Consider the following 27,963-nt stretch of genomic DNA (forward strand, 5'->3'; position numbering starts at 1 on the left):
AGAGACCACCAACAAAATGATTTCCATCAACATAGCAAAAAAAAACCCACTACTTTTCTCTTGCACAAGCGAAGGACCGATCCTCTCAGATTCCTGCAAGCTAAACCCTATTTTCCCATGACTCTCTTTACGATCTTTCTCACTTGTTTCTCCGGTTCTATCAAGGTAGCTTCCAAGGGAGACGACAGTCCACGATCATTGACCGGAGTTAAAGCCGGTAGTGACGGAAAATCAAAGGAAAGCAAGGCTAAGAAAAGCCCTCCCATTCCTATGAGTTACTTCCCTGTCGGATCAAATTTCTCTCGTTTGTGAATGTATTACTGAAATATGCTTCGGTTGCCCTTGCATGCACGTCTGCGTGTATTCTCTCTATATTTTTCTCTCTTTTGTAGTAATTTTTATTAATTTTTTTTTCATCTTGGGGAATTATGGGGAAGGAAACAATTGTTGGAATTTGAGCAGGTTGTTATTGTGTAATTAATTGAAATTCCTTTTGTACCATATAATTGATTTATATTTGAAGGAGTCGTTAAAAAAATTTCAAGTTTGTTAATATTTTTTTCTTTATAAATTATGTTACGAAATTGAATAGGATAATGATAAAAAAAATCAAACAATGAATAGAATGAGCACAAATTTTACTTGGAAATTTTAGGCGAAAAAAAATAACAAGCAGAGGGAAAAAAGTTTATTATGTCTGAAAATTATATAGGAGTTACAAAATTAAGCATCATTACCCCCAAAGAATCTGATGCAGGGTTTAAAAAAACGGTCCGCGATCGTGATTTCGTCCGTGATATAGTGGTTTCGCCGCTGTCCGAGTTACCCGCGACGGCCGCAATCACGGAAAATCCGTAATAACCGAAAATGTGACCGCAATCGCGATTTAAAACCCTGATCTGATGTACTTTTAGGCTCAAAGCTCCAAATGTCTCCCCCCTTCCCTTTGCAACATATGCTCTAATCCATGCTACCCACAAGTACCCTTCTTCAAGAGCATTCGCAACAACGGAATAAAGCAAGCCCTATTTTAACAAGTAAGATTTTTAAACCCCAATCCGCCTTCAGATCGAATTAGATCTGAAAAATAATGATGTGAAATTATAACAACATTGACAACGTTCATAGGTATCGAGATCGAACTGGATTTACTATAAAGTTCAGTTTTATTTGTTTGTAATTTTTTCTATTATCATTTTACTGTTATTTACTTATATATCCATATTATAAACGATAAAAAAATCATACGCGTGGGACTGTAATTGAAGAATTTGTTAAATTATATTACATGATTTAGGCTGCCGAATTTAACTTAACCCTTTCTTGCCTTGAGGACCACGAATTATATCCCCGCAGCTTGTTTCCAAGAAGGCATCGGGAAAAATAAAACCTGAAAGCAACTGCATCAGTCCAGGATCCGTGCATCTCCACTTTGCCTGCTTCCTGTCTTCTTCCTCACACCCTGCTTATATATACAGATCACCACTAACAAAATGATCTCCATCAACATAGCCAAAAAAAACCCCACTACTTTTCTCTTACACAAGCAAAGGATCGATCCTCTCAGATTCCTGCAATCTAAAGCCCTAATTTCTCATGGCTCTCTTCACAAGTTTTCTCACTTGTTTCTCTTCTTCTAACAAGGTAGCTTCCGAGGGAGATGATACCCCACGATTGTCGACCGGGGTTAAAGCCTGTAGTGACGGAAAATCAAAGGAAAATAAGGCTAGAAAAAGCCCTCCCATTCTGACGAGTTACTTTCCAATCGGATCAAATTTCTCTCGTTTGTGAATGTTTCATTGAAAAGTGCTTCGGTTACCCTTGCATGCATGGGCACACTTTCACTGTATTATACCTACATTACTTTTTAATAAATCTTATTAATTTATATTCATGTTAGGGAATTATAAAGAACGAAACAAGTTGGAATTTAATTGTAGGGATGGTAGATCATATGTAGGTTTTGATCTCAATTCGAGTTTAAATTTTATTTTATCATAAAAATCAACTCGATAAGTTTAATATAAATAATTCAAATAGTCTGAATGACTTGAAATTTTGAATAACAAATCTAAATGACTCGAATCCAAAATTATTTAAACTAAAAAATGATCTCAAAAATTTTAAAATCAGAACTATATGAGCAATACTTGATCTTATTTAATCCATCAATCAATGAATCTAATAGTGATAGTTCCAAATAAGTTAGACTAACTCTTTCATGCATGTATATATATGTGGCCATGGTTAATGGCAAATCACGTTGAAGCCTCATCTGACTTCTAGTCATAAAAATAATTATAAGAAAATTTAATCAGTTAATTTTGTTAATATAAGGTTTGGAGGAGGTCCAAGTGTTAAATAATAAATAGTTCGGCAACGCGTATAGGTAGCAAAGGCATGTCGACAATTTCATTATCAAGAGTTGGCATTCATCTTTGACTCTTCTACTAGGCTTAGATAGAGATCTCAAGCAAATATGAAATGTATTAGTGTTCACTGATAATAAATATCATGGTTTAATTTTAACATCAGTCCTTAAATTTTTCAGATTAGGACCACGTTAAAAATCTATTATTAATTTGATTAAACAGAATTTAGTTCATCCATTTTTATATATTTTTATAGAAATCATTAATTTTATTCAAAATAATAAATATCCTAAATTACAATAAAGATTTATCATCACAATCGTAAATTAAGCACATAATTAAGATAATCTCATATAATCATTGAAACAAAACTAACAAATTAAGATCACATAAGGATCATACGAGTAAATATTAAAATCTAACCAAGAAAACTCGAACAAAGATAGATACAAACAGAGCTGATTGCATCGAAAAATGAACCACAAAATAGAATCAAGCTACTGAAAGACCACCGAAAAATCGTAAATCAGACTTGAACGACATGAAAAGCTATCCATGAACGCATAACTGGTATCCAAATCCAATTCGATAATCTAAAACATAAAATATCAACAATATAACAGAAAAGAGTCATCTTGATCAGTTGTGGCGATGCCAAATCAACCCATAGAAAAAGATAATCAAAAACAACAGTTAAAAGACAGAAGAAAACGTGTCATAAAAGTATATGAAAACGTATTATACAGTCAGACTTATTAAAAATTATATTATTAAAAATTATAAAACAAAAGAAAATAAAGATGCAATATAAGAAAATAAAAAGACAATAAATAATACCGACGGTCGGCAACCAATATTAAAATTGGTGATGTAGTCAATCAACAAAGACCCAGTTATATAATTTTAAAATTAAAGTATAATAGATAGCATTGTTTATGAGTTTTCATTAATTTGAATGTGTGGGCTTTTCAAATTCAAAGGTTTAATCTATAGATTAGTGTTCAATTGATTATACGTATTCAAAATTAACGGAAATCGATTAACAATGTTATTGATCATACTAATTAAAATTAAAATTTTATTCCCTCATTTATTTAATCAAATACATAATAAATTTTTATTATTTTAAGTTTGAACAATTTACCTCTTTAATATTTAATCGTAACTCCATCCTCGATGATTAACATTAAATTTCTAACTAATTAATTGGCAAGACCAACACATATTGACGGACTATTATTATGCTTCCTTCAACCACTCCATCTATGCAACCCAAATTTCATGGCTCGTCATTCATGATGCCTACCTCTCTTCTTCTATTTAATGTGGATCAATCCAATAATGGAGTTTTTAAACTTGGAAGTTGGAAGTAGTTATGACTAATGTCTCTTTTTATTAAAAAGTTGGGTCAAGTTTCTTATTAAAAAAGGAAAAACTAATAATTTATTATATTTCATTGTCCAGATGTATTCTAATTATTAAAATTCAGTTAATATTTTAATAATTGAGTTTGTTTAATTATTAAATAATTCTGTAATTTGTAATTATTAACTATGTTATAATTTTAAATATTATTATTATTACTTTAATGAAGCTCATAATTACTGCTTGAGGTTGAGGGATAATACATGAGAGCTTGCTTTATCTTCAAGACTTGGCTTTTTCCCCATCTTTTTCAGTTGCTTTTATGTATTATTTTTAAATTAAAAAAAAAAGAGAGAGATAAAAGCTCACTTTCAGCCTTTTAAGTAAGAAGATAAAGTGAAAAGTCTCCGATTCCAAATATATATATATATATATTATATTGATCCTTTTTATTGTATCTAACTTTAATATTATTTTAAATTACTAAATGTGTTTTTTTTAATTTTTAAAATTTTCCTATTCAAAGTGTTTTATTAAAAAATCAACCAACATCAACACTTATATTTTCTTTTTTACCTTTATATGTCTCACTCTTTTACTCCTATCAAAATAAATCTATCAATTACTTTCTATGAATAGTTTTGCGTTTACCTTGGTTAAATATATCTCTTAAAATTATGTGCATAATCAATATAAGACACAAATTATGAAAGTATGGAGTAGTTTATTTGATATAATTTTTTTATATTAGAGTTTTAATTAGGGATATGTATGGATTTGATCAACTCAAAATTTGATCGTATGAATATCATACCTCTTAATCTGTCACTCGATTTAATTTGAGTTTTGAGAGATTTGATTTGATATGACCCGATCAATATATTATATATATAAATTTAACTGAAAATATACAAGGGTGTTATTATAATTAATCCTAAAGATATATAATATAATTATATTATTATCTGGGATTAAAGATTTTTTATCTTTATTCAAATTTGATCTTATCCTAAAAAATTCAGCTCGAATTCATTTGAAAAAAGAAAAGAAAAAAACATGACTCTATAAGATCATCGTTGTCCGAAAATAGTCGGATGTGAGCTCCATACCCATCTCTGATTTTGATCCTTGATCTTTGGATAAGATTGGAGGGACCAATTTGATATATAAGTCAAACAATGAAACCAATAAAAAATTATTAAACGTAAAGGACCTATAATAAAATAACCCCAAATCTTGAAGACAAAAAGTTGCGCGTTACGAACGCGGATTCAACTCCGTTTCCTCTCTTTTATCATTCTTCCTCGTTGGCTAAGCTCACAGATTCAAAGTATTAGCTTCCACCCTTCAATAACTAGAAAGAAACCAACTTCCTCTGAGGTCCTCAAAGAAAAGGAAAATTTTTAAAAATGATCAACTTACTGTTCGTGGTGATATTCTCGGAGATGGCGGTGATCATGGTATTATCATTCAAGACTCCGTTTAGGAAGCTCACGCTGATGATTTTGGATCGGATCAAGCGTGGACGCGGCCCGGTGGTGGTAAAGACGGTAGCGGGAACGCTTTCCATAGTGATGATGTCGAGCGTGTACAGCGTGATGAAGATTCAGAAGCGTTGGATCGATGATGGCGCGGCTACTCCGACGGACCAGATCCTCATGGCCAAACATCTTCTCGAAGCTACTCTCATGGGTAAAATTAGCTTTTCCTTCAATTATTTTCAAATCTAATCGCTCTTCAATTGCCTGGTTTTTTACTTTATTTGATCCTGTTGCTTCTTCGTTTTGTTTTCCTTTTTGGCGCAATTGGCTGAACATTGAGTTGCAATTAAGCATGATTCAGCTAAGATTCTAAAACTGTAAATTCCCTTTTAATTTTGATCAATTCTCGGTGTAGATTCTTTGCTTTATCTTCTAAGATGGTTCAGCAGGAAAATGTGTTTCTTAGCTTACATATAGTTACATTTGGATTGAGGTAGTTGGAGTCGGTTCATCCTTCTTATTTAGACGAAGAGATGTAGTTGATAGATCTACGATTACGGCCGGTGGCCTGTTATAAGATGATAAGTCGTCTCTCTCTCTAGGGGAGAAGAGAAGAAGAGGAGAAATCCTCTCTCTTGCATAAGAGATTTCAGTGACCTTTAGCGTTGGTGCCAAGTTAGAATATCTTATTGATCACGGATCGAAATGCACTCGAACGTGGCAACAACTTAATTTCCTCTCTTGATTTTAATGGTTGTTAACTTCCTATATCAATTTCCCTTAGTTGTAAATATGATTTCAAGTGCTGGCTGCTTAATTCTGCTTGAATTTCATTGGGCTTTTTACCCATGTCCTATTTGCACAGTTAACTTCGACTTTTAATGTTGAGTAACGTTTTGCAGGGGGGGTACTATTCCTAGCACTGATGATAGACAGATTGCACCACTATATCAGAGAACTTCGGATCCGAAGAAAGAGCATGGAAGCTATCAAGAAACAGGGTCCCGGTTTCGAGGAAGGAAAACCCAATGGCTCAGACAAAGTTAAGGCCTTGGAGGAAGAAGTAACCACTCTGAAGGCAAAGCTGAAGCACCTGGAGTCTGATCTTGAGAGCAAGACAAAAGAGATGGATGCTGCTGAAGCCAATGCAGTTGCTCTAAGGAAACAGTCCGAAGGTTTTCTTCTCGAATACGACCGGCTGCTCGAGGAGAATCAAAACCTCCGGAACCAGTTGGAATCGTTGGACCAGAGTTTGTCACGTTCAGGTAGTAAGAAGAATACTTGAGAAAATTGAGAAACTATGGCAAATTTTTTTTTTTGGCTCCGTTATTGTTTTTAATCTGGGATTATACAGTGGATTTATGAGTTACCGATTGAGAAATTAGCTTGTTCTTTGTATTTTGGGGACTGGTGTGTTTGATTTAAGTAGGAACTAAAATGTTGAATGGATGAGTTTTTTACTTGACATAATGAACAAAACACTGCAATGTTGAATGGATCAGTTCCACCTAACAACCGCTCATCGCGGGCAGATGCGAGCTTGCATTAGCCTTAAACACGGTTCCTAATCGAACTTTTCACTTATGTGTCAAGGATGGATTGAAGGAACCGATGAGAGTAATCTCCTCCTCTAAATTTTCAAATTCTTTTATATTATAGATTTTTTTTATAATTTTTTATTAATAATACATTTTCTTATATCATCTTCTACGTCCGTTCTTGCTTTGAATGTTACATTAGCAGCGGCCAGGGAAAAAAGGGTAATGGGAACGGACAAGCCCATCATACAACAATGAATTTGCTAGTAGACTTTCATGAAAAAGGAGATGCGTAATCAATGTTTCAACTTCATTCCTATTATATTTAAACATTTTTTCTCTGCTGTCTAATCCGTGTATTGGGGATCAAGCTGTCGTTCAGGAAGGAATGGTTCGACTCATATACATTAAATGTCATCTGTCAATCTGCAAGTAACTAAACATTGAGATCTGGAATGTTTCTTCGGATCTCATTCGTAAAATAGTTTTTATTATTTATTTTTTACCTTCTAAAAATTTTAAAGAAATCGATCGAAATTATTGAAGCTTCGCATTCTCCGATATATCATATTTTTTAATATGATTATAGACAGATTACATTATTTACCGTAATCAAATTTATTATCTAATAATTATAATTATATATTTTGACGACCTATAAATAATTATCATAAACTTAGTTCTAAAATTAATATTAAAAATTAATATATTATATAAACCATCATATATGATTAAAATATAGATCATGAATTCGATATTTCTCTAGAATTATCGTTGCCACTCTTGTCTCCATTAAAAAATAAATAAACCACTTACTACAGTTATGATTAGGTAAAATGGGTAAAATATTGGTGGCGCCAAAATAATTTAGCAAAATAAAATATCATATAATTTATTTTGAGATCTATGGTATTTACTACAGTACTTTATAACTCATTACGTGAGTATAACAATTTCTAATAAAAAAAATTATAACTTGTCACAGGAATATGACAAGTTCTAAGAAAAAAATATTCTTTTATTAAAATTTATGATATCACATGACGAATTTCGATAAAAAATATATTTTATTAATACTCGTCGTGCCTATTCAAAATACTATAATAAATATTATAGATCCCAAAATAACTTTCCACCACTGGTATATTTTAATTTTTTTACGCCAGTATTATTGCGTTAATTTTGCCTTACAACTCCACTTTTTCCATCAAAAGATCAATTTCAGATTGTAAACTTGTAATGCCTTATCCGGTGGTTACAGAACAAGTGCAAATCCAACGACCTATGTAAAGCTACATTCGAGTTTCGAGCCTCATTATAAACTACGTATTTAATACATAAACTATCAGTTTTAATTCGTTTAATATCTAAACTTTTAATTTTTTCAAAATCAACCATAATGTTTAGATTTTGTTTCATTTTAGTATACACCGTCAAAAACTTAAACCGTTTAGTATCTAAACTATTAATTTTAATCTGTTTTAATACCTAAATTTTCAATTTTTTAAAATTTAATGTTAAATTTTTAATAGAAATATTAAAATAAAACAAAATTTATACTAAAACATATTAAACTGATATTTTATATACTAAACAAATAGTTTACCCTAATTAATACTATCATATGATGAAAAATCTGTTAGTACCATTTGAAATTCTCTTAAAGTCTAAAAACTAAGTTAGAATTTGAGAATAATAAAGGGGTCAAACCCATAATTTGACTGTAGAAAAATGCATCAAGCAACCACATATTATTAGAGTAATAAGTCGCATATTTACATGCCATAAATAAACTTGTATTAAACCTACACTCAACAACATTACGACTAGAGTTAGTACTTTTTTGCCCACTAATCTCTGATAAATCATAATAATCAATCCCTAAGTCATAATCATGCCCCACGTCTCCACACATACTTGTCGATTCATCCACATTGTTACTTCCATAGCTTCTAACAGTTGACCAATCTTCATCCAAATCCCAGTCGGGCATTTTCAAAGGGAAAACAACATCGTCTTCAACCAATAGCTGCATCCTTTCCATCAAACATTTGGTGGGCAAACATGGTTTTCTCTGAACTGTGTCAAACTCTTCTTCCATGGTGCCCCATACTTGCTTATACAAAACACTGGTGGGTGTTTCCAACGGTGACCCATCTGTTCCTTTCACTGCAAAATTCCATTCCTTTACAAAATCATGTTCGAGAAGTTCGGTTGCAGACCATCTTTTACTAGGTTCTCTCTTCAAACACTTGCTTAAAAAATCCTTCCCCTGCTTCGAAATATTACTGGGAATTTCGGGCACGTCGCTTGAAAACCCGATTCTGTACAAGGCCGATTTAGGGTCGTCGCCAATATCCGGCCAAGGCGTTGTTCCGGTTACCATCTCGATGACCGTACATCCAAGTGCCCACACGTCAGCGGAGAACCCTTGTTGCTCACCACGCGCCACCTCCGGCGCCATGTAAAGAGGTGTACCGGAGATCGACCCGTCGGCTTTCCTAGCGCAACCCAAGTCGGCGATTTTCACCCCATCGTCGGTGACCAAAATATTCCGGCCCTTGATGTCGCAATGCACGATTCCAATACCATGAAGAAACTCGAGCCCCGATAGAATCCCACGAGTGTAGGATCGAACCGTGGCCTCGTCGAGGCCACCGCCGTGCCTTTGAATTGCATCCGTCACGGTGCCGTTTGGTGCGTATTCCATGAAAAGATTGTATAAAAGCTTACCGTTTTCGAATGAAGTGTCACACCCTTTATATGCTACAATTTGAGGGCAGCTTAACGTCGAGAGAATGCTCTGTTCCCTTCTAAGAGATTCCGACAGTGAGAGCTCAGATGACTTAACGGCAAAGACGTGACCGGAGTGATTAACTGTGGCGACGGACACGGTGGCGGTGGAGCCACGGCCTACTGTTCTGCATCGTGTCCAGTCCATTTGTAAGTTGAAAGGCTGGAACTTGGAGGGAATTTGGGTTGGGTGGTGAGTATTTATATGCAAAATCTTGGTGAGTTTTGGCTAAGAAATGCTTTTCCTAAACAGCAAAATTGTGGCCAATGGGCGGCCGCCGTTTTTTAATATAGTGGAAACTACAGCAATCCACGCGGCGAAAGGACAAAGCTTTGGCCGACTTGGACGGTGGATTGCTTACATACTCAGATTAAGCCCCATCATATACACATAATCTTTAACTCCAATCATACGACAAACATAAAAATTATATTTAAATATTTTTGTTAAAATTTATGAAATAATTTTTATGTTAAAATAGAATATTATCCTCTTTATAAGTCATGAGTTTAAGTAGTTTAGAGTATACATGTATTATTGAGAGAGTAAAAAGAAATCTAAATATATATTATTTTTGTAACCATTTTAAATAATAAAAAAAATTATTAAAAGTAAAACTATTTTCTTATGGATGGTTGATGAATTAAGTTATCATTCCTTTCAGTTTACTTTACTAGCAAACTTAATAAAGTTAGAAGATGGTGAGGTTTAGTTATTATAATATGTTCTAGAAGTGATTGGGTAAGTTATTGTTTAAGCTAGTGCTAGTTCACTAAAGTAAGATTAACTCCTCCTACCCAACACCTAACATTCTAATGACTTTATATAGTTGTAAATTTTTGTCCTTTTATTTTATCAAAATTGAGAAATTAGGTTCTTTTCTTTAATTTATCATAATTCTATCCTTTTATTTTGTAAAACTAAAATCCTAATTATGTACCCTGAAATATAATTTTTTTTATATTAATTGTTCATTTTATTGAGGGTGTCCATATTAAAATTTTATTTGTGTATACTAAAAATTTATATTATTAATACATATGTGTCCACCTTAAAAAATATTTTTGGATCCCTCACTGATCACATATCTTTAGTTTTTTCTACCAATTTATTTCTTTTTCAAGGTGATCATATTCTGAAAATTTTAGACCAAGGCATAACATAATTTATAATTAATTTTAATAAATTAATATAATCCAACCTCATCCTAAACATGGGGTTAAGAAAACAGAGCAACGGCATAAATATCTACAAGCAGAACAGCACAGCACGAGCTTAGACAAGTAACATCATGTTTCCAACCATCTTTATCTGTACATAACACAGACATGGATGGATATTAAAAACTCAGGTCTCCTATCCATGATCATCGATATTTTTATGCCGCCTCGGCAAAGCCAACTCTCAGTTTCCCGAAATCAAAGACGGTATGGTAGCGGCCCATGAAAACATCTCCCAAAATCCTGCATCAAACAGAGAGAGAACCAAAATAATATGAAAATGGTTCTAATGAATTGTTATATATATATTACATATATAAGGTAATTAATTGATATATGCGTACCAGAGAGGCCCACGAGGAGGACGAACGTCCAATGCAGTAAAGCCGCTGATGCACTGAGCATGAGGACCTTCTCCGAGCTTGAGAATATACTGATTACACCACCCAAGGTATAATTTCATGAGCATATAATGAACATTCCAACAACAGAAGAAGCCATCTGGAACAAGGGTGGGTTTTACCTCTTCTGGGGCAAGGTCGAAAACTTTGTCACCCATAGTGAAGGAAACTGTGGGCATGGACGAAAGACTTCCGCAGTCGACAGCAGATTCTACCATAGCATTTGGCATCCGATCGCATAGCTACACGAATATCAAATAGTAATAACCAGAGCATTGGAAAGAATGCATTCGCGAATTATTCAACAAGCATCAAGTCTCAAATATCACCTGATTAACGTGTCTCAATACGATGTTTCGGCTCTGATTCTGCCTTACTTGGTTTTGCATCCAAACAACTGCCATCTCACAAGCGGGGCACACCGCACATGGAACTGTCTTGAACTCCAGATGATTTGCCGTTGCTCTCTTCCACCACTCTCAATGCCCATGTCACATAAAAACACATTTGAGCACCATTCGTTTACCGCTTTAAACAAAGTAACAAGACTGTATTAAGTGGCAACACACAAATAAAGACCACAGAACCTGACCTTACACCACGGGCACCATCAAAAGTGCACAATCCAATTTGCGAGCAGATTTTCTTTGGTTGTGCCTGTAGGGAAAGAATAGGGGGAAACCAGTCATCAGAAGTGAAGTACCTATAGAACCCGAAAACCAATCACACAACTGAAGTTTACAAGTAATGGATATAAGTTGCAACTTTGTATGAAAATTTAAATTCAGAACAGAACTCAAATTCACGTCGGCTAAAAGTAAATCGAAGATGGTTTGCCCATATTTTGAACAACGACCTTGCATTCCTGACTAACCACCCCAGTGGCACCAATTTCACGGTTTATCATGGCTATTACAGTCTGCACCAAGACAAACATAAAGCCGGAAATAACATCAATAACCATTAACCATGTTAACAAAGACGAAAGAGCATGGACTTGATCAGCATTAAGAAAGCTCCCCTCAAATGAATATTCTCAATCATTTAAGAGGAATGCTTCAGCATGTCTTCACATATATCTTTGGACACCATTATTTTATTGCTAAAAAAAATTCAATTTTGCCAACACTTAAAGACCAGGTCGAAATTTGAAGCCAACTAGCTAAATCTGTTTAACAAGAGACTGGTCAAAAGATCCAACAACGAAGCATTATGGCCTACCATTGGACCGGCAATCAAAGAAGTTCCAGAATCTGCAATTGCCGCACAACCCCCAGCACAATATCCTGAATAGCATATGCCAATTAGAGCCACAAATAATCAAATATCAATACAAAAAATGTTGTTGATTGAGAAAAAAGAAGTGAAGATGAGCATCAACTGCTTATTTAATCCCACTGTTAAGTACAATAAGAACGGAAGAACATACCAGTTGGTTTCTCGCCAATAAGAACATCACCCATATTAAACTACCCAAATGAAAAGTTAATATAGAAAAATGAGAAAGACAAAACTATATATAAAGCATTTATCTGCACATAAAAACTCAAGTTATAAAGGCCAACCTGCCAATAGCCTCTCTTTTTTTATACAGGGACATATGTGTGCTTGCCCCTGTAATGGTTTGGATCAACCCCACCAAACACAATTTCACCACCCACTTCTTCCTCTACATTGCTGTTAAGCCAAAATGAAAATACTGGGTCCTTGATAAGACCTTGTTTGATCACGTTGTACCTGACAAACAAATGGTCCAAGATAATCCCATAACATCAAGAAAAATCTTAAAACAGCCAATAAAAGTTAAAATGCAAACATACCACACTGGGACAGCATTCCCAACTGGAATTTCCTTAAACCCAAGTCCTAATATCCCATCAAATCTCGCCACAAAAAATGTAATACCTGGCTCCTTAGTAGCCTCGATAAATTCCTGGTAAAGAAAATAATTAATAGGTTGCCTAATTTAAAGTTTCAAACTATTATATCATGGGCAAATGAATGTGAAGACGATTATCTCCACTTACCTGATCTTCCACAACTAAGTCACCGACTTGAACATCGTCATAACTAAAGAAACCAGAAACTGCACCAGTACCATACTGAATAGCAGCAGATTTCCCTGCATTAAATATGATAATACAACTATATTAATTTAGCATCCATGGGAAATAGACACAATAATTCAATTTACAAAGCATATTAGAAACTGGTTACATAAAGATCAAGTGTAATTTCATAATAGGACAGAAAGCATGCATATTGTTCTGAGTTGTAGAAAACCATAACCATCTTCCGACTCAATTCAGTTCTACCAATAATAGACCAATCACAGAGACAAACATACATTACACTGCAATTATAATTGACCTAGCTGTATGTACTTGAAGAACATCCATCATTATTTTGAAAAAAAAAATCCACATATTACTTTTCAGATAAATATGACTAGGAACTTAAGATTGTTCTTATGTCCTTAAAATAAATAAGAACAAATTTATATTTAAATTATGAGTGCAACAAAAAGAGAAGACATACCATTCTTCTTATATGTTTTCGACTCACTTGCCTTGTACTTGGAATGGAGATAACATGCAGCCTGCACCATAATGTAAGAACATAAATCCTTTGCTCCGAAACAAGTTTACTTTCCCAACTATCAAGGCAAACAGTCTTTTTGCTACACATCCAAAGTAAAAATAAATGCAGGGGCTCACCGAGAAATGACACTTAGCTGATGATACCCACAAATTTGAGCTGCCAGTGTCAAATATCACTGTGAACTTCTGTGGTGGAGTTCCTATAGCAATCTCACCGTAGTACTGAGCATCCATGTAGTTCTTCAAGGCAATAATATCCACCTCCTCAGAGTCTCCAAGATTATTATGGAAGCGATACTTCTTCATAGATGCTATGAGAGCCTCTAGATCCTTGGGTTCCAGTCGATAAGCAAGCCGATTCTTTGGATCGAATTTCATCTTTTTCAGCCCAATTCTAACCAACCCATTACTTGATGCAGTTACTACATAGAACAAAAGGGAGGAGATAAACAGCGCCAGCACAACCGCATTGAAAGTCGTTCCCATATTAACCTATATAGCCACAGCGACACTCAGTTGATAGATAACCCACAGAAGGGCATAGAAAGAGATGCACGGAGTATGGATGTATGAAGGAATGCTGATATCAACCCCATCTTCCGTAACATTGAACTGGACAAGTCTTCAATTCTTAAAGACATTTAAAACATTTTAAATATTTTATTGTTTTCCGCTTCCCTTAGTTCCCTACATATGTATCCTTTTCAATTTTAAACTTCTATTAAGAAGAAACAAAGCACAACAACTATTTAGTCCTTCAAAATTCATATTAAATCCTAATCTTCGATCAGCTCAATAAATTTCAGTCCTCGTTTCATTTCATACTTGATCTCAACTCAATCAGTTTGACTCATCAAGAAAAGAACTTGTATTTTATCTGAAGTTCAATATTAAATAAATATTAAATATATTTACTAATATATCACGTTATCAAACTAACGAGATTAATTGATTAAATTAAGACTGATCAAAAATAAAAATAACCAGAACATAATTCTTTTTCAAAATCAATAATCAAAATAAAATGTATGAAAAACAAAAGATACAACTAATATAATTTACCTTTAATTTGTTAAAATATGATGAACTTCAAAACTTTATAATTCAATTTTTGTCCTTTACAATAATTTTCATTAACATCGTCTTTAGTATAAAACCAACATTTGTAATTGGGCTATAAGGTGGATTGTAATATGTGGTGGTTCTAAATTCAAGCTATTATTCTCTTTGTCTATATCTCTCTAACTAAACCCCTTGTCTAACAATACTGCCGCCGTTCACCATTCGGCCGTCTTCCGGTAACCATGTCTTGTTTCTCACATTTAGTCATTATAGGTTTTTTTCCCATAAATAATAAAGCATATATTATTAACAATTAATTGATTTAATGGATTAGAATTATTAAATTCTTTAAACAAAATTAAGAATTTGAATTTTGACATTATCAAAAAAATAATTTCAATTATGAAAATTATTGTTTTAATGAAGTTATCTAACATTCGATCTGAATTAATTAATCAATAAATCAAATATCAGTAATTAATAAAAAAAATACAAGCAATCTTTATTTTAAGACAAAATGGTCATTTTTTCCCGTGTAGTAGATCAAATTTACTATTTTTGCCCCTATCATATTTTCACATCAATTTAGCTCTCGAAGTTGCTCAATTGCATCAATGTTTAAAACATTTACTATTCTTTTGGGTTTTAAGTTAGAGTTTATGGTTTAAAGGTTATATGGTTATGATTTAGGGTTTAGAATTTAAGGTTTTAAGTTGGGATTAGGGTATAAGATGATGCAATTAAAAAACTTTGAGGACTAAATTGATATGAAAATACTATAAAGACGAAAAAGATAAATTGAATTTACTTAAAGTACAATAGTGACCCTTTTGCCTTATTTTAATTATCACTTAAAAGACTAAAGTCACTTTACAAAACATGTGTATTTTATTCTCTACATATTGTCAAAGACCTTTTATTATTTTCCTTTTGTTCCCGTTTTAGATCGTCAATAAGATGATACAAAAGCAAGGAAAATTGCCAAGACAAGAGGTCATGGGTGATGGTGTTCAAAAGCCATGAATCGATTACTTCGACGGGAATAATACACTTTTTTGTGGCTAAAAATCAAATAATGCACACAAATTTTCTACGTTTGTCTCAGGCTCAGCAAGGAGAGATGAGGGAAAAAGAAAAAAGAGTTCAAATACAGTCGGTTTAAAAAGATGGTATGGGGTTTTCGTTTTCGTTTTTAAGAGTGTTTGATTTGCGGAAAAGATCTTATCAATATTAATAGATTTTGGTTAAAGCTGTGGGAATTACATTATTCTAAATTCTTAGGTATTATGTAATTCTTGCCTTTTTCTATCAAGAACCCCTAAAATAATAATTCTTTTTATATGAATCATTATCAATTTTATTTTTCGTGTTTTACTCAAAATTATAAACATAATAATAATATAAAAAATTTTGATTAAGTAAAATATTAATAAATTTGAGTAGTTAAACTTATTTTATATTTTTAATATTTAATATATTAAATCATTTATAATTTTATGAGGTAAAATGATACTATTGTAAAATATTACAAATAATTATAATTAAATTTGTTTAGAATTTCAAATAATTCGACTCGAATTTTTTAAACTTGAGTTATAAATACAATTCATCAACTTGAATAACTCGAAAGTTTTTTACTTAACTCGGCTAGACTAGAACGAATGTTCACCCTTACACAGTTAAACTATACCAATCCCATAAAATCAGTGTGTGAAAGCCATGCTACCTATACGTGTTTATTATCCTTAAAGAGATTAACATTGTGGTGGAAACATTGCGCTATAAAATGTCAGACCAAATTTCTGTATGAAAACACTAGAGCCGTTGCTTCAAGTTGAACCAATACTTGCGAATTTCAACGTCATCACATGGCCAATCGAAGAAAACCAAATCATTAATTTTCAAACCATTTTTGGTTAATAATCTCTCTCATCATTGTAGCTATATTGCTGTCGGATGTTGAAGTAATCTTTTTTTTAATGGGTAGTTCTGATGTAATACACTTTAATATAAGACTAAGAATAATACTATTTAAAATGTTATTTTTTATTAAAAATATTAATTTTACTACCTAAAATGAATATTTTCGATATTAATATTTTCGGTAGAAAAATAATATTTTAGGTAGCACCTGATATTAATATTTTCTATAGAAAAAGTTAACATTTTAGATTACGCTCTACCGAAATATTAAAAAAATATTAACATTTCTATATTTTCTTCCTTACATTAGACTATATTTCCTTAAACATCCTCTATATAACATCATATTTCAAGAAATCTCAAATGTACCTGTCATTTCAACACACATTTCCCGCTGTAATCGGTTCCTCCATGCATTGATCTTTCTAGTTATTGTACACATGAGTAATACCATCTCATAAACTGTGTATTATTGGTGGGTCAACCATGCTAATCATACGCCTTTTTTTAATAAAAAAAAGCTAATATTGATATCCTTCAATATTTCATTTTACTTGTGCATCATAACACTTACGGGTGTGCAAAAAAATTGATCTGACCCATCCGAAAATTCGATATCTGATCTATTTTTCAATTTTTAGATTATTCGAATTTTTTTTTGAATTTTCTGATCTGATACGGATCAATAAAAATCTAATTTCATATTATCCGAAAATCTAAAAAATTTGGGTTATATTAATAGGTTTCAAGCCCAAGTGTTTGGGCTATATGAATTCTTTCAAACCTAAAGAAGTGCGGGTATTACTTATTAATTTAGTGCCAAAGTTAATTTCCCTTAGTGGGAAAGTTCATTTGTGCCAAGAGTTGTTTGAATGGCAATCACCCAACTTGAACTATTTGCCAGCTCCACCTCTTTTTAGGCTGTGAAGTGCATAGTAACTCTCATTTAATTTCTCTATTTTTTATCGTCCCCTTCCCTTGGTTATTTGTCTTACACGAATTATTAATCTTTATTTATTGAAATAATAAAGAATTTTAACTAAAACCAAAGAAGAAAGGGAACTTTAATCTTTGGTCAAAGTAAGTGTGTAATATATTATTAACCTCTACTCAAAAACAATGAACCTGGGAAGAATAATCTATGCATATTCTTAATTTCTGTAAACACAAATAACATAATTATACATATTTTTACAGATTCTCCCTCTCAACGTTTGAAGATGACGAGCCAAAACCATGTGTTTTTATCTTTAATTCTTAGGTACATGTTAAAATATTCATAATGAAATTCAGCTGGATACAAATCCATTTTTTTTTTATCTCCCCTTCATACAAAACTTATTATGCCCCCTTTATCATTTGTTATTTTCTTTTTTTTGTTTTAACAAAAATCGGATTCGGATCCGGATATTTGGATACCTGATCCGAAATTTCGGATATTTAATTTTTTCGGATCGGATATAGATCATTACTTTGGTATCCGAAATTTTCGGATATCCGAAAATTCGGATCGGATAATATCCAATATCCGACAATGCACACCCCTAATAACACTTTATTATTATTGTTATTTCAAAAATATTTATACCTAACAATATGAGTTTATAGACTGAGATAAGTTAAGTTCGAAACCCAATTAATTGTGTGATATAAAAATATTTTTTTCTTTGTTTAAATGTTGTTTTACTTAAAATATAAGTATCAAATTTTATTCAATTTCACTTGTATTTTAAATAATTAAGATAAAAATTTGAATCAATGAACTATTCTACCCGTTAACAAATATAGCTAGGCTCTTTTAAGATCCACCCATCTTAACTAAGGGTTAGATTTAAAAGTAATTAGGAAAATAGGACACATTTTATTAATATCATTAGAGTTCCTAATCAGAATTTAGTTTGATTTGGCTAGAAAAATTTATGGTTAACCCTCTTAATAAAGAAGTATATTAAGAGAAAAAGTGAGAATATGTGATAGATGTGGAGACCATTGAATTATTGTGTTTATATAATTATATATATATATTAGGATTATTTATTATATCACCTATTTCTATTGTTATTTTAATTTTTTGTATTGTTCCTCTATCCGCTTAGTATATAATATTTACATTGTAATATTATTTAGTAGTAAAATTGAACTCTACAACTACGACCTAACCATGCACCAAGTATCTACGTAAAGAACGTGAGCCACGTGGGTAGCTTCTCACGGTCAGTGATCATCTCTCTTTTTCTCCAATGTTGATTTTGCTTTAATTATTGGTTTGAAATTTTGGTTTTTGATTATATATAATATAGTTTCTTTTTTACTTTTTGGAGAAGAATGTTATATAATGTATAATAAAGTGTGAAGGACTAAGATTTGTTGACATTTGAAATGTTTTTCTTGGCTGCTACTTCCCTAATCCACATGCAGAATATAGTTGTTTAAGGCTTTATAAGCCATGTGTCACAATAAACTTTTAGATGCATATATTACTGATGAGTAACGTGGCTCATGAAAGTAAATTCCAATCGATTTGGGCAGAGAATTACACATGATGGTAGGAATAAAGTCAAGACATATTATTATGATTAAATATACACAAATATGACCAGAAATATGCTTCACATTTCAAGTTTAAAGAGCCAATAACCAAGGAAAATGATTCGATCCGAATTCAAATCAATTTTCTCCTACTACCCACAGATTAGATATAACTGTAGTCATTCATTGTTGGCTTAATTTTTCATTTTCTTAAATCATACGTTAATATGTATATATTTTCAAATCACATGCATGCATCTAGAGACTATAATATATTATTACGTACATGAGCTATACGATAATTGTAAACCGACCCGATATTTGGTCTATGGTCCTCCTTTATAATAGTCAACAAAGTTGGTGGGTTTTCACTGTGTTTTCTTCCCGCACGTCTGCTGCGGCACTGTTCTTCAAGGTTTCGCCAGAAATGGCTGCCATTACTTTGACTTGAATTCCGGATCATTGTTTGAAACTTGTTGTCAAAAAGAATGAAGTATTAGATCCCGTATTGAATTAGGAAATCGACCCCATAATGAATATCTAAGCTATTTAATCCGAGTTAATAAACCATCGGATCGAATATTGAATATTTAAAAGAGATAAAAGAAAATTTGAACATTTCACTCAACTAGGAGACGCAGCTTTTGAACATATATATGCGCGGGAATCTGATACCCCAATGGCTGTTGAACCTACTAAATATGTTGTTTTATAGCCCACGTTGTCTTTAACCTATGCCAGTATGAACTTACCACGAACAACATACAACGACTATCTTCCTTAAAAAAACTTAGATTAACGTATCTTGATATAAATAATTTAGGGAATTTATTTAAAATTGTTTTAAAAATTAGAAATCTAAATTAAAATATTTTACTAAATGAGAACTACAATCAAATTATTTTTTTTAAAATAGAGAGGTGAAATGCTAATTTTCTAAAATTTTAGGGGCCATGGCATTACCGCCCGCCTCTGTTTGAATGGATCTTTGGGTAAAAATCCTAATAGGCTCCCCCTTTTCCTTAATCATTGTTTATTTCCGGGCGTTGTATGTTTGAAACTTTGAATATATAACCTCTATTCTTGTAATGTAATTTGATATCTCCAAAACCAACAGCTAATAGGGGAGAATAAAAAGAAAAGTGGTTAGGTTTAAGTATAATAGTATATATATTTTGACCGTACGGTGCCACACCAAACAAAAGTGCAAAAGTCTTTGGGTCCAATCAGAATTGTCAAATTATGCCGACATCCTTGGGTTTTTTTCCAGTCCTCGATGTCGACGGTTCAGCCTCGGGGAAGTCAAGGTAAAGAAAGGAAGCTAAGGCATACAATTAGTCATCAACTTTTGCCCTTTCATTCCACATCCATCTTCAATTTTTCAAAAGATAAGAAAAGAAATCTCCACAAAATTCTTTTAAAAGAAGAAAAGGTTATATATTTTTATTATATTTCTGAAATTATATCAATCTAAGAATATACAATCGAATTTATAAAAAAATATATTAATTACTTATCAGACGAGTTGTTGATGAAACTTAAATTTTAATATTTATTAGGTTATATGATGTATGAGCATAAAGAATAATAAAAGAAAGGTCACTGTCTAATTATTAAGTAATTAATTTAAAATTAGAGTGTTATATTGTAAAATTGAATTTATATGTAAAATGTTAGCGAGAAACAAAACGCAACTTGGCAGGTAAATCAAAAGCATGCACCTAATCATCTCTATGCAATGTTATTCCATTATGCAGCCATCACTTTGTTCTGTTTCTGGTTGTTGCCTTTTTATCTTATTATGCGTCTACATTCATCCGCCTTGGCCCCCAAAAAATGCCTAATTGGTTTTAAGTCCCTCTTGATTTTAAACCTAAGAAAATTAAGTTTCAATTTTTCCCATTTTAGAATTTAAATATTTTTTAAGTCTTATTAATTTAAAATTAGATAATCCTTAGTTTTTTGTTTTAATATTTCTTAAGTCCTCGTTAATTTTAAAATCAATTAAACTATATCTTAATCTCTCAATGTTTGAATTTTAATTAATAATTTAACAATTAGACTCTAAATTTCATTTTATTATTATTTATATTTAGTTATCTCGAACTTTTATCTTAACTTCTTCCTTATATTTCGATAACCAAGTTAAGTAGTAAGCAATCATGACAGGATAAGGGAATAGGGATCATTAAAAAAACCCAAATTTGATTGGTTGAAGTGAGATTTTAGTTTAAATTATAAGTCAATACATACTTTAAAAAGACAACGACTCCCTTGAGCTTTCACAAGGACTTGAATTTCATTGTTGTGAAGTTGACAATGCAACTAGCCATCTCCTTATATATATCTCCTCCACCACTCAAAATACGTAAACAAATAACCCATTGAATTACCTAATTGTCAAAATTCTCAACTACTTATCCATCTCGAATTTTATTATTTTATTTTAATGTTTTTAAATTCTCATTAAAATCTTCTAACCATAAATAGATTATTTTGTTGTTATCTTAAACTATTATTATTCATTTAATTTCTTTTGGTTAATTGCACCAGGTTCTCTAAAATGTGATTTGTGCTTTAAATTAGCCTCGAATTTAAAATATTATAATTGAATTTACGAAGATATCAATGGCTAGTCAATCAAGTTCTTAATTTTGACAACCTAATGGTTAGCTCAATTCTTGCTAGCACGATTTGACATATAATACTTTTTTTTTAACATATGAATCAAACTTTAAATAAATATGCACATATCATATAGACAACTTGAATTTGATGTATTACTTAAATAACCATACAGACTTCTTTAAATTTATTGACACTATCTATTCATTTAAAGTTAGATATAGATTGTTTTTGTAGTTGGTTCAAATGTGCTTTTGGATATACTTCACGTCAAATCTGAGTTAGACTTTAATGCCTAAAAATATAATTAGACTAAAAGGATTCAGTTAAAATGTATTGGAATTTTAAGATCAAATCAAAATATAAACTATAATAAGGGGGTGTTTGACGAAAATAACCCAAAATCATTTATCTAACAACATTAGACTAATCCTTCATGGGTAAATTACATCATCCAATTACATAAAGTCATGTAACTTATTCAAACATTTTGATTGTAGACCTTTTCACTTTTGCTTGAGTTTTATATTATTTTTAATATATAAAATTTGTTTAAAATGAGTTATCTTAAGTAATATAATAATGAATTTTAAAAGAAAGGACGAGGAGAAAGTCGAAGCAAATGACTCGGTCCCACCTGTAAACAGTGAATAGAGAACAGATCTGAAACGTGGGAGTGGATTTGGAAAGCTAACGTGGGGCCAAGGAAAGACCAAGACGCTGCCCCCACCCGGTCACCGGTCGCATAAGAGAGCCGGGCCGTCAAATTCGTTGACTTGGCTTTGGATCTCCTTTGTTTTTTCTCCCTTTTTTTATTATAAAAAATCACGTGGAGCACGCCGCAACCTTCGGGCGGTGGATAAATTATTTTCCTAAATAACATTACATATATTTTGGCTTTAAAATATTTATAAGATTAGATTTAATTATAATTTTAATCCATTGAAATTCAAGATTTAGTTATTATATTTTAGTTTTAAAATTTTTATCATAAAAATATATTAACTTGATGTATTCAAAGCAATGGTATTTCTTCGACTTTTCAAATGGAATAATTAATAGTATTCACTATTTCAACTAATCAATAATATTATATAAATAAAATAAATATCGAATAAAATATAATAATTAATCAATATATGTTTAATTACATTATAAAAATTATGATATCATTTAAATAATATTTCGAATTTAAACAATATATATGAAAAAAATAACATTAAAAGAGTTTATTCTTTACAAAATGTAGTTGGATTTTTTGTGACAACTAGACATTGGATAATATCATAAAAGAACGAGTATACTAACTAGATCTGGAATTAAAATACAGGGACCAAAAGTGTAAATCAACCCAACATAAAATCACAACCACCAATCAATTAACCCAACTCCACTAGAATTTAGTTTGAAAGACCATATTCTGTTGTACGACAACCTTAATATACTATTAATGAAAGATTCTATCGGAATGTTAATATTTTTTAATATTTCGATAAAGCGCTACCTAAAACATTATTTTTTACCAAAAAATGTTAATTTTGCTAACTAACTTTCGATAGAACCTAATATTAACATTTTTTGTAAAAAAATAATATTTTAAGTAGCGTTTTATCAAAAATAATAAACATTTTATATAACATCAATATTAATAATTTTGATAAAAATAATATTTTAAATAATAATTTACCAAAAATATTTAAAAATATTAAAATTTTTGGTAACATTTTTTCTTAATCGTATGTGGTAACTTAGATATCTCCGGATGAAGAGAATGGGGGCAAATGTCTGGAAACATGACGCACCGTCTGACGTAGAAAAACAAAAAAATCACATCAAATTCTAAAAAAATCCAAAAGGATAGACCACGGCTAAATTTAAGGGTAAATTATATAGTAGGTTAGTAACTATGCTTAAATAATTGTTTTTGTCATTAAACGTTTAAAAATAAGAAATAATTATTCAATTTATCAAATTATTTCACAATGATCATTAGAACGTTATAATAAATAAATAAGTTTGATTAATTTTAATGATTATTTTATAAGAATGATAATTTGATTCAAATTTGATAGATTTCGACTAGATTTGACCTAACATGGTTAATTTTTTATTAAAAAAATTAGGTTCGAAAAGAGTCAAGTTCGAGTTTAAGATTAAAAAAATATTTAACCTAATCCAATCCTAGATAATAGGATAATTTTCTTGTATATGTTTCGAGATAATTACTATGATAACTATATATATATATATATATTCAAGTAGGTTTCTGTTTTATCAAACAATTTTTTTCTATTTGTGTCGGCTTAGATCGGGTAGAATGTAGATTTCTTATCTCAAAGTTTGGACTAAATTTCAAGTCGGATAAGACCTCCTTAAACTTAAGTCAAGTGAAGGGGTATACTTCTAAGATCGGGTTGGGTTGGTCGAAAACTTGGATCAAACTGGTTCATTAACATCTATACTGTTTTATATCATTATGATAAAATTTAATAGCTATTTTATAATTTTTAAAACTTTAAGAATCAAAAATGATCATTTGATCATAGTCTAGTTACATCTCCTGTATTTTACCCAAATGTATATCAAAGTAATCGAAAAGAAAAATCATGGTCTGCGGTTCCAATTTCCAAACCCTTTTTATAAGCGACCCCATTGCACGTTTCAAGACTTCACAGATTTCACATAATTTCTTCCATCATTTTCCAAGCTAATTTCTCTCTTGAATCCGATCCAGTTACTAATAATTTCTTCTAGCTCGTCCATAAAACAAATTATTTTTGTTTAATTTATGGACAAAGGATGGGGTCTCACCCTTGAATCTGATCCAGTTACTAATAATTTTTTCTCCAGCAAAACAAGTTCCAACACAGGTGCTTTCTTCAGGTTGAGTCATCAACGAGACATGTTTCAGTTCCCGGTCACCCTCGCTGGGTCGAGAGACGACTGCCGGGGAACCTCCGCTTCTTTGTCATCACCTTCCGATGATACACGGCTCCCTGTCAACGAGGTTGACTTTTTCTCCGATAAGAAATCCAGGGTGATCGATGATGATCGTGTTAAGAAGGAACACGGCGAACCCGCTCCTGCTTCCGAGTTAGATGTAAATGTAAGTTCGAAATGAAATTTTGATACCGGTGACGATCGTGTTTATTTTTTTCGTTAATTATAATTAATTATGATTTGGTTTTTTAAAACATAGACTGGGTTGCTTCTTCTGACGGCCGGAAGTGACCAATCAACTGTCGACGACGGAGTCTCATCGGATATGGAAGATCGGCGAGCCAAGGATGAAGTAAGAGGATGATACTGTTAAAATTAAAAATTCATTTTTGGGTCGAGTTTTTCTTTAGTCCCTGTATTCATTGAACTTTTAAAACTTAATCCCACTTCCACTTTCCAGATTTTAATCTCTCTACTGATTTAAAATTTTAAGTTTAGCTGATAACACTGTTTTTTATGTGTTATCCATAAAGGGATTTATTTTGGGAATAAAGCAAGGGATTAAATTTTAAAAGTTCGAAGATCATAGGACTGAGGGGATAATTAATCCTTTTATTGTTTTCAATCGACAAACTGATTTTTTTTTCAGCTGACACAATTACAGGTGGAGTTGAAACGCATGAATGCTGAAAATCAAAAGCTTAAAGACATGCTTAGTCATGTCAACAACAATTACACTGCTCTCCAGATGCACCTTGTTACCTTAATGCAACAGCAAAGAAACCGAGAAACCGAAACCACCCAAGAACAACATCAGGTTATTATCGTATTCGAACTCGATTAAATTTAAAATCTAATCGAATTCTTTACTACTCGATCTCGGCGGCTGACATAAAATATGTTCCTTGTATGGAATTTCAGGTCCAAGAAATGAAATCCGAAGAGAAGAAACATGGTGAAGAGATAATGCCTTTGAAAATATTAGATCTACGTCTATCCGGTGGAGCCGAAGCAGCCGAGATGTTGTCGACTCATTCGTCGTCGGAAGAAAGAACACGTTCGGGGACTCCTCAAAACAACGTGGAAAAAAGAATTGGTAGAGAAGAGAGCCCCGAATCCGAGAGCTGGGGACCTAATAGCAAAGTCCCGAAGCTGAATTCGGGGAAACCGATTGATCAATCCGCCGAGGCCACCATGAGGAAAGCCCGTGTTTCAGTTCGAGCTCGATCGGAAGCTCCCATGGTATGCGTTATAGCACGCTTTAATCACTTCTTTTAACTGTGAAATTGTCAGATTGTTGTCAAACTAATTGATTATTAATTTGGTACACAGATCACCGATGGATGCCAATGGAGAAAATATGGGCAAAAGATGGCTAAAGGAAACCCTTGTCCTCGAGCTTATTACCGATGCACAATGGCTGTTGGTTGTCCTGTCCGGAAACAAGTAAGTTTCAATATTCCTCTTGTTAATTTTTAGGGTTAATTTCGTAAAAGGTCCTTAAATGATGGCTCCAACTCTAAATTAGGCCTATAATTAAATTGTGTATAATTTGAGCATACTTAATCTAATTGCAAGGATGCGAAAAGACACTTTGAGAGCACAAGTAGAATGTTTCAAAAGATTAGGGACTAATGTAGAATTATAAGCCATAGTTTGAGGACAAGTGTTGTAATTAACCCCTTGTCGTTAATGTTCCATTTTGATCGTATCTAGATTTCAAAGCCTTAAGCTAACTTGTTTTTTTTTATGATTAATCTCAGGTTCAACGCTGCGCGGATGATAGAACAATCTTGATCACGACATACGAGGGAAACCACAACCACCCCTTGCCACCGGCCGCGATGGCGATGGCATCAACAACGGCTGCAGCCGCTAGCATGTTGCTTTCAGGTTCAATGCCAAGTGCTGATGGTATCATGAACCAAAACTTGCTTGCCAGGGCAATCCTCCCATACTCGCCAAGCATGGCAACCATATCGGCCTCGGCCCCGTTCCCGACCGTGACATTGGACCTCACACATTCACCCAACCCTCTACAATTCCGAAGTCCGCCACCACCACAGCCGCAGCCACCTCCGCAATTCCAAGTCCCTTTCCCCGGCCAACCCCAAAGTTTACCTCAAGAACTTTTTGGTCAGCCATTGCATAATCAGTCAAAATTCTCAGGCTTGCAGTTGTCACAAGTCCCACAGCCACAATTGCAGCAGCAGCAGCAGCCTTCATTGGCCGACACCGTTAGTGCTGCCACAGCCGCCATCACCAAAGATCCTAGCTTCACCGCTGCCCTCGCGGCTGCCATCACATCCATCATCGGCGGAGTTCACCCGAATAGCAGCAGCAACGCTTCCAACAACAACAACACATCAAACAATAGACAATAATTAAGATCTTAGAGACAACTTTCTTTAACTGTTGAAAAGGAGGTCACATGTTTATATTTTTTTGTACTTTGTTGTGGGAAGGAGGGTTAGAACACACACAAAATGTCATTCTTTTTGTTTATTATTGGTCTATTTTGAATAATTCAGTTCAGTTCTTCGAGTAAATACACACACAAAAATAACACAATTTCCTTCTCCAACCCTATCCATTTCCTTATGTTTTTAAAGGATAAATTGCACTATTGGTCCTTAAACTTCTCTAAGCTTTGATTCGTAGTAGAGCTGGGTATATGGGCTAAGGTCTGCGGGCTACCTGTTTAACCCGTGACTCGTGCGGGCTTCGGGCCTCAAAAATTGAAGATCGTTTAAATTGGGGGGGTTTTAGCCCGGACCGTTAAACCCGCAGGTTTAATGGGTATAGCCGCGGGCTACCCACTAAAGCCCGCTTAATTTAAAATTCATAAAATTTTAGATAAAATAAACTTAAAGAATTTTATAGAAAAAAATAAATTACCTATAAATATGATGTTAGTTATAACTATTGTAGTTCTTAAATTTATTAGGGTGTTTGTCATAATTTTATCGCTGTTTAATATTTTTTTCGTTTAAATATACACATTATCATTTTGGTATTTAAATATTTTTTATTTAATTTTGACCTTTATTTTTTTTCATGAAGTATGTTATCCATATTGTTCTTTAATTATAAAAAGTCACGTGATATTCTAA

The 27,963-nt window shown here is 32.5% G+C and overlaps 3 protein-coding genes and 1 pseudogene across 4 annotated transcripts; 2 read left to right on the forward strand and 2 right to left on the reverse strand.

Annotated features, from left to right (window-relative positions):
* On the forward strand, window positions 1-27,425 carry LOC120191234 (WRKY transcription factor 6-like). Of its 2 annotated transcripts, none has more exons than XM_039194216.1 (7): window positions 1-388; window positions 24,685-25,016; window positions 25,110-25,202; window positions 25,500-25,642; window positions 25,762-26,092; window positions 26,183-26,296; window positions 26,614-27,425. In XM_039194216.1, the coding sequence occupies exons 2-7, from the start codon at window positions 24,699-24,701 to the stop codon at window positions 27,232-27,234; spliced, it is 1,620 nt and encodes a 539-aa protein (XP_039050147.1). In that variant the 5' UTR covers window positions 1-388; window positions 24,685-24,698; the 3' UTR covers window positions 27,235-27,425. The 2 variants fall into 2 exon arrangements, with proteins under 2 accessions (XP_039050147.1, XP_039050142.1); XM_039194211.1 differs by having other exon boundaries at window positions 5-388; window positions 25,500-25,667; window positions 25,772-26,092.
* Window positions 5,147-6,599, forward strand: LOC120191262. The gene is made up of 2 exons (XM_039194248.1): window positions 5,147-5,429; window positions 6,121-6,599. The coding sequence occupies exons 1-2, from the start codon at window positions 5,147-5,149 to the stop codon at window positions 6,501-6,503; spliced, it is 666 nt and encodes a 221-aa protein (XP_039050179.1). The 3' UTR covers window positions 6,504-6,599.
* On the reverse strand, window positions 8,417-9,712 carry LOC120190576 (mitogen-activated protein kinase kinase kinase 18-like). Its single transcript, XM_039193629.1, has one exon. The coding sequence runs from the start codon at window positions 9,695-9,697 to the stop codon at window positions 8,417-8,419; it is 1,281 nt and encodes a 426-aa protein (XP_039049560.1). The 5' UTR covers window positions 9,698-9,712.
* Window positions 10,923-14,260, reverse strand: LOC120191301 (annotated as a pseudogene).
* Window positions 27,426-27,963: the final 538 nt, after the last annotated feature.

This window comes from Hibiscus syriacus, unplaced genomic scaffold, assembly GCF_006381635.1.
Source record: "Hibiscus syriacus cultivar Baekdansim isolate YM2019G1 unplaced genomic scaffold, ASM638163v2 tig00004111_pilon, whole genome shotgun sequence".
NCBI classification, from domain to species: Eukaryota; Viridiplantae; Streptophyta; class Magnoliopsida; order Malvales; family Malvaceae; genus Hibiscus; species Hibiscus syriacus.